Source organism: Choloepus didactylus, chromosome 6 (assembly GCF_015220235.1).
Source record: "Choloepus didactylus isolate mChoDid1 chromosome 6, mChoDid1.pri, whole genome shotgun sequence".
Lineage (NCBI taxonomy): Eukaryota > Metazoa > Chordata > Mammalia > Pilosa > Megalonychidae > Choloepus > Choloepus didactylus.
In genome coordinates this window covers 81,947,122-81,955,572 of record NC_051312.1, presented here as the reverse complement: position 1 = coordinate 81,955,572, position 8,451 = coordinate 81,947,122, and the positions used below count along the sequence as shown (strand labels likewise).

At 34.5% G+C, this 8,451-nt stretch overlaps 1 protein-coding gene across 1 annotated transcript; it reads left to right on the top strand.

Moving 5' to 3' along the window:
• The first annotated feature begins 6,733 nt into the window (after nt 1–6,733).
• Nucleotides 6,734–8,002, top strand: LOC119537122 (olfactory receptor 51I1-like). The gene is made up of 2 exons (XM_037839711.1): nt 6,734–7,514; nt 7,947–8,002. Exons 1-2 carry the CDS (start codon nt 6,734–6,736, stop codon nt 8,000–8,002), a joined length of 837 nt encoding a protein of 278 aa, XP_037695639.1.
• The last annotated feature ends 449 nt before the right edge of the window (nt 8,003–8,451 follow it).

Sequence of the window (8,451 nt, the reverse complement as noted above, 5' to 3'; positions counted from 1 at the left end):
CTTCTTCACCTGATTCTTGCCCTAGGTATGTGGTACACTATTTGTGCAATTATTTCACCCCCAGAAGAAAGTTTCCTTTCCTCTGTTCCCTCGTCAGGAATCTTAATCTGTTTTGTTTTTGTTTTGCCTCTATAGGTTTTTGCTGTGTTTTATTTTGTTTACATTCCTTTCCTTGCCTTTAGCTGTTTTTGCTGGAGGGGAAATTCTCAGAGGAGAGTCATCCAAGAGAGGACTTCCCCAAGTCAGTATTTCCCAGCCAAAACAGGCCCAGGGACCCACAAAGTGGATACAGACCAGTTTCAAAGAGCCCTAGGGACAGGGTTAGGAAAGACATCAGAAGGATTTTTGACAACTCCCCTAAGCTGGGCTTTTCTGGCCTTCCCAACAGATGGTGCTCTTCAGCAAGTTATTCCCCATAGCCCTAAGGAGGTACTGTGTCTATAAATCTCCACTCCTTCACCCTTGTTAGGGTCAGAGTTGAATAAATATCCATGGGTACAGCAGGCTTAAAAAGTAGCAGCACAGCCAGGACCCAGCTATGTGAATTTGCAGAGCAAATGCCCATGATCAGTGCTCAGCCATGCTCCCCACTGGTCTTGGGGAAGAGGATTTCCACAGCCCTCTTGGTCTGCAGCAGCCAGAGACCAAACTCTGAGATGGCATACCTCAAGAGTGGTGGACAGGTGCCAGCAGCCACCATAGAGGAAGCTATTCACAGTCCTTTACTACAGTTTCTCAGCCTCTTCTTCCTCCTCTTCCCTGAATGCTGCAAAGTGTTCTCCTAGCCTCCCCAGCCCCAGAACAGTTGTTTCTGACAGTTCCTGCCTGTTCCCTAGCTGTTCTGAAAAATAAGTAAGTTCTGGAGCTCCCTACTTTGTCATCTTCCTCAGAAGTTCCCCATTTTTTAGCTTTTATGAACTAGAGATGTCTCCAAATTCTGAGGCCTCATTACTCCTTAAAATGCAAATACACAGAACAATAGGTGCTCCAGTCTTCTTGGCACCTTGGGGACTTAACCTAGAGACCTACTCCTGGCTATAGCCTTTGGCATTTAGGAAGATACCCTTTCAGATCAGAGCTATTAACCAAGTAAGTGGCTACATATCTAATTCTCATGCTATGTCAAGGGTTTTGGAAGGCTAAGACTTTTTGCAGAAACATAGGAGAAATCCAGGAGAGTTTTAGCTCCACAAATTAACCACCACTGGCAAAAAAAAAAAAAAAAAAAAAACTTGGTTAAATTCTAGTCACTGACCCTCTGACTATTCAATGACTACACTTGTTTCAGGGAACATGCTTGTATAAAAACACCTACAGTCAGACTTACTCTTCCCACTTTATATTGATAATCATTATATCGAGTATATCACGTGACACCTTCAATCTGCCTATAATACTGCAGTCCATTTTTTCTCTTCTCAGTCACCTCAAAAATTATTTCATATATTCTCTCAGCCAAAACCTTCGTCAACTCTTTCCCTACTCTCAAATGACAACTTTTCTTCCATTTAATTGAAAGAAAAAAAAGTGACAGGAAATCCCTTTACCACTTCTACCCCTCTATGTGATTCTGAGCTCATATAACCCTACTGCTTTCCTGCTACTCTGAATGAACAGTCTTGCTCCTAACAAAAGCCAATTTTGTGTCTGGCTTCTTACAGGAAAAAATTATATGTTCAAGGGTCATCCACACAATAGCATGTAACTTTACTTCATTCCTTCTTATGGCTGAGTAATAATCCCTTTTATGTATATCCCAGATTTTGTTAATTCAAGTGCTGATGGACATTTAGGTTGTATTCACCTTTTGTCTATTGTGAATAGTGCTGTTCCTATTTTGTGCACAAGTATTTTCTTCAGTTTTCAGTTATCTTAGGTATAGAACAAGGAGTAGAATTCCTGGATCATATGATAATTCTAGTACTCGGTCATATGATAATTCTATTCATCTTTTTGAGGAACTGTGATAGTGTTTTCCACAGGTGTTGCACCATTTTACATACCCATCAACAACATATAATGGCTCCAATTATAACACATCTTTGCTAATACTTGTAATTTTGTGTTTTTTAAAAAGTCATAACAATCCTATTGATTTATAAGATATCTCTGTGTTTTTATTTGAATTTCGCCAATGACTAATGATGCTGAGCATCTATTCATATGATTTTTGGCCATTTGTATACCTTCATTGTGGGCATTTTTTTTTACTGTTATTGAATGCTTGTATGGTGTTAGCTTTTTGCATTCTCTTACTTTCAACATCTCTATATGCTTTTTATGCCTATTGTGAATGGCATATGGTTTCTTTCTCAACCAGATTCCTATATACAGACTTTTATATTCAAAACAATGATTCATTGGTTGGGATTTCTTTATACCATTTATTTTGTGTTTTGAGTCCTATGTTTATTTTTCTCTTTTTGCATGCATTTTTCTAGATTATTTTTATAATATTAAAACTAAATAGTCTATTGATTTAGTAATTACATTATCTTATATTAGTGGGTTCTCTAAAAATTAAACATACTAAAACTCAATCTCTGAACTTGAATTAAAACTTTAGAAGTCATTCATGAAAAATTAGAGTTTATTTGTACAGTTGCTTTTCTTAATAAAGCTGAAGCTTCCTAGCTTTTGTTTAAGAAAATACTTTAAATGGTTTTACAAAGGAAGGGTTTTAGAGTAGTATCAGTATCAGAGTTGAGACAAAAAAAATCTTCATGAAAAAGACAAGTACATGTGTTTCCTCAAAGTTTGAAGATGTCAAGATGATTTAGTGAAAAGAGATTGAGATGAGAGATATGTTTAAGGAGACAGTAGATCCCCTAATGTGCAAGCAGGGGTTGGGTAGAAAGTACTTCTTTCAGAAAGATGATTAATGTTTACTCTAAAGAATTATTTTCGACAATTAGCATTCTTATTCAATGCCAAAAATACCTTCCATATCTCTAAATGTATAGTAAAAATATGTTACATGTTGAACCTGAATTGCTGCACTGATGGACCTGCTTCCTATAAAAATATAAGAAAAATCAAAAGCAAGAGTTTAGAGCCAGATGTACAATGACTGCTAGGATAATGAGAGCAGTAGTTGCTGGGATTTTCAGAAATATTGGAAGGGGCATGAAGCACTTTGGGGATTTGTGGAATGGAGTTTGAATTATTTTTTGATATTATGTAAGTGGGTAATACCAATAGGATTGAGGGTACTGGGATAACACAGATATATCTTAATTCAATCTTCCCTAAGCTCCCCATTCTTCTGTTTTTTTCATCAAATGCAAACTTATAAAAAGATACTTCAATCTACTAAGAATTATTACCTCATATGATATGTAGTTTATTTATTAATTTACTCAAATGTATGTATGAAATATCAAGTAGTTTCCATATACTACAAAATATGTTTTCAACTATATTATCTCATGGAAAACTTTGCTTACCTGGTTATAAACATCAAGTAGTCAAAAGTGAGAGAGAGAGTAAGACGCTAAGGGGGTTATAGACAATAGGAATAGAGTGAGAATAAACAAAATGCTTTTACTGTAAGTACAGTTTCAGCACAGAATGTTGTTATTTAACTTCAGGTGTTTCCACTTGTTTATTTCCTTGTATCCCAAACCTCATTCCCTTTTTTTCCTTCTGTAAGTAGAGAAACCATATATATATTAGGTTGTCAGAATCATTTACTGGTTTATGCCTGTTGTCCCCTTTTACTCTCAAAAGTGTCCTGGTTTGGAATAGAAATTATGTGGAACCCTACGGCTAAGGCAGCAGTTGCAATGTGTTTGCTATTTTAATGTTTGCTTTTATGTGCTTTTGCCATATGTATATTATTGCTTTATACAGCTGTATTTCAACAGAAAAATGGCATTGTGTGGTGTATTTTATATCAGCATTCTGTATTAAGACATATCCATCATGTGATATATATAAGCATTAAAGTGCTTAAATTCCTGCTAATTAGAAAAGGAGAAGCCCTTATTCCTGATTAACAATTACAAACTTTGGCACATGGGAAATTAATTCCAGACTTAGATACTTTAAAAAATAGGTTTGGATCTCAATCATATAATCTCTGGTTTATATTGCACAATTCCTCTGTGACCCCCAGGTGCTAAGAGATTCTGCCAGGTGTCTTTAGAGGTTCTCTTTGCCTGTGGAGTACATATGTCTTTCACATATATATATATACATGTGTGTTCACACATACACACACACACACACACACACACACACACCATTCATGTATATATATACACTACCACATGCAGCTCTTGTCACTACAGTACTACTTAAAAGACATGGCTTAGGATTGATCTTGTTATATCATCACTGCTGGAAGAAATCTGTCCTTTCTGTCACCCTTGACAAGACATGGAAAATCATACTGTTTAAGGTACTTTGAATTTTCTCAAAAGAACCCTCTTACAGTGACTGGAATTAAAAAGATAAAAAACAATCTGAGATGATAAGTTATTTACTATTAATGAAGTATACTTCTTAATTATAGTTGTCAGTAACAGAAATGAAGGATTCCTTTTTTTTTTTAATTGATAAAGGAAATCATTCCTGTGGACTGATAGATTGCTCATTTCATTTCTTCTCCTGGAGGAAAAATGTGTTTTTCCTTTATTTATATCATAATATATTATAGTATTATAATTGGGTAAGGTCTATTAAGATGTTTGATAATTTGATTCCATCTTAATTGGAACAAATATATATTCTACCTGTGTTTTCACTTTTATGTCAGCTACATCTCTATCATGTTATGGTTTCTCATTTATATTATATTAAAATATTTTAAACATTTTCCACTTAAAATTTAATTTATCTGTTTATCTGAAATTTTCTGGGTTTGCTCTATAAGCTGATAATCAGAAAGTTTTTATAAATGTTTGAGGTTTTTGACTATCAATTATTCTCTTGAACATTTGATTGTGGTGTTTTCTTTATTGTGCATGAATTTATATACTATGGTTAGATTCAGGAATAATTATTTTGTTTCATGGGTAACTCTGCTAATTTTTGGTCCAGCATTCTATTATTTTTATCATACAAACATTATAATATGCTTTACAGTTGAAATGGCAGTTCACTCACATAGTCAGTTTTTTCAAAATGTTTGTAGCTATTTTCCATTTTTTATTTGTATAGATGTATGTTTGATTTACCTTGTCAAGCTATAAATGTTTAATTATGATTAGGAGATGTGCACTTGACCATTTAATCAACTGAAACAAAGAAAAAAATGATGGGTTAGTAGATTTGATGAAGTTGTAGTTCCTTTTCTTTTCCTCTGTGATCTCTGAAGTTGGCAACAAAATAAACATCAAGAGTTAAGGGGAGGAAATGAGGTGAGATTTTGAGAAAAGTTAAGAATTTTCATTACTAATTTCATAGAATATGAAACCATGCTAAACAACAAAAAATAGTTTTGCTGTGAAAATTGAATTTCACAAATCTAGCAGGTCATGGGTTTTTTCTAGCAGGTCATGGGATTTTCCTGCTATAGTATGCAAGTATGTAGGAAGAGTTGGAGAATATGGGGATTTGAATTCACATATGATTAAGGTTGATGAGATAAGTGTGGCACACACACACAATTAAAAAAAATCCTTGGCAAGGTAGTTTAGAATATTGAAAAGAAAAAGATAGATTTTAGTCCGTAAGAACAGCCTGCAAGCCAAAATTACATATATTTGAAAAATAAATTCCTCAATTAAAATTTTGATTATAAGTTCCAAAACTGTGTTTGATTACAATGATTTATATGTATAGTTCTCTTCTAAAGTGGTCTTTCCCCAAGGAAATACAGTCATTTCTCATTGTATTCTCTCATATATACCTTTGTCCATAATTAAAATGCTGAATTGTTAGTTTATGGTACAATCACATGATACCCATCATAGAGTACTGAAGTCATATTAATGAGTTGGAACTTTTCCATATTGTCAAAAGTATAAGATTTTAAACAAACACATATATACACACATAAAATACTTGAAAGCATATGAAATAAAATGTTATTGAAACTTACTTAATCTATTTTTCTTCTTAAAGCATTTCCCTACATGCATAAGTCTCCCATTTTCTAAAACTAATTTATTTTAAATTTAAAATCAGAAAAAAATTGCATTTTCAAAGTTTGAGCATAGTTTCTTTACTGATTCCATTTTTGATATTCCTTCTCTTCAGATAAATTTCACTGACATTCCTTTATGGTTCTTATGCTAATTGAATTTTATAAAACTTTTATTTATTCCTACTGCTAAGCGGAAATATAAAAAAGAATAAGCCGAATAGTCTTTGCTTGTCAGCTCCTTAAATACATAGAAAAATATGTATCTATTATGCCAGATGATAAACATGTTAAGAAAAATTCCACTACTGAAAACTGTGATTTCTAGAAACAATGTCGAGATCAGATGTGACTAATTTAGTATAGATACATAGGGTATGCTTACAAGTTGATCAAGTTATCAGGATAAGGTAGAGAGAAGAATCAGAGAAAAAAGAGATACTGAAATGGTTGGTGATTGTGATGATAATATAACTATCTTTTCTTTGTAATTTAAGGATAAATATTTAAAAATTGAATACATTCATTATGAGAATATCCAACAGCAGTAATTTTCAACATTTACTGCTTTCTGGTTTCTCTGGCTTGGAGGCTTATCATCCACAGATCTCCATTCTCTTCTGTGCTTTATACCTGATTGCCATCATGGGCAACAGCACCATATTGACAGCGATCTGGATGGAAGAAACACTTCATGAACCCATGTATTTCTTTCTTTCCATGTTGGCTATCAGTGATCTTGGCCTCTGTGCTACCACATTACCTACTATTCTTAAGCTTTTCTGGTTCAATGATCATGAGATAGACTTTGACGTGTGCCTTGTCCAGATGTACTTTATCCACATCTTCTCCATGATGGAGTCAGGTATCCTACTGTCTATGGCTTTTGACCGCTATATAGCCATCTCCAATCCTCTCAGATACACTGCCATCCTCAACAGTACCTCTACTGTGAAAATTTCCATGGGGTTTGTGTCACGGGCAATCATTGTTCTCATCCCAGCCCCTGTTCTTATTAAGCAACTCAAGTTTTGTGAGGCCAATGTACTTTCCCATTCCTACTGTCTACACCCAGATATTATCAGGCTCTCCTGCTCTGACCATCATATTAATAACTTCTTAGGACTCACTGTAATCATCATCACATTTGGGGTTGATTCTGTGCTCATCCTGCTCTCCTATGTAAAGATCCTGACCACAGTGCTAGGTATCGCCTCCCAGAAGGAACGAGTCAAGGCACTCAACACCTGTGTCTCACACATCTGTGCTGTGCTGCTGGTTTACATCCCCCTGTTGGGTGTGTCTATCATTCACCGCTTTGTAAAGCATGCCCCCCCTATGGTTCAAGTCATCATGGGCTATGTCTACTTGTTGGTGCCTCCTGTGCTCAACCCAGTTGTCTACTGCATCCAGACCCATGAAATACGCAATCACATTCTAGGGATTTTCAAGAAAATATCAAACAATAAACATTAATTGGGATTTTAATTGGTCAGCTATTCATTTTGAGACCTGCCTCTATTAAAAAATATCTCTACTAAACAACAACAAAAAAGAGATATTCAGTCCAAGAGAATGTATATTTAGCTGTTAATTCTGCATGCAAATGATAAAAAAAACCTGCAAAAGGTAAAAAAAACATATGATTAAACAGGAAAACATCTAATCCTAAATCTTCTGTGCCATAGAGTTAATAATTGAAATTCAAAGCCAATAATCTAACAGAACTCTTCTTGAATTCTAAACTAAGACATCTACATTTGATCCACTTCTATTCTGATTCTACATAAAATTATGTTCAAAACTGTTTTTGGAATTGTATTATGTTCAAACTTGTTTGTCATATGTCTCTTTCCAGATATGAAAAATTCTCATGAATTTGACTGCAAGATCTTCAAAGCAAGGAGAAACTAAATCATCTTGTAAAATAGAATGTTAGAGAAATGAACATTTATTCAACAGATATTTTTCAGTTCCAGCTCTACAGCAGGATATTAAAAACACTAAGAACAGAACCACATTTATAAAATAGGCAAAATCTCTGCCTCGATCAATGCTATACTAAATTGAATCAGGAAAATATCTTGGAAAGGAAACATCCTTTTAAACTGCCATCAACATATACATTTAAAAGTCCGGTCACTTATGTAGAATTACTGTCCTTGATGATCATGGTCTGTGGGATCACCTCAGGACAAACAAGTGCCTCCAACTTGCCTTGTGGGCAAAACTACATTGTGTGTAGTTCTAAGTTTCAAGTCTTATACATCTGAGGTTGTTCCAGACATCTTGGTGAGGAACAGGCCACCCAACTACCTAGCTGTAACTCTTCCCATAATGAGTATATTACCTTCCCTTTTGTG

Excerpts from the sequence above, each read along its gene's own strand:
- LOC119537122 (XM_037839711.1), top strand. The coding sequence starts at position 6,734 with ATGGGCAACAGCACCATATTGACAGCGATCTGGATGGAAGAAACACTT. Across the intron at positions 7,515-7,946 it reads CATCCAGACCCATGAAATAC|ATATGAAAAATTCTCATGAA; the intron begins GCAATCACATTC and ends GTCTCTTTCCAG.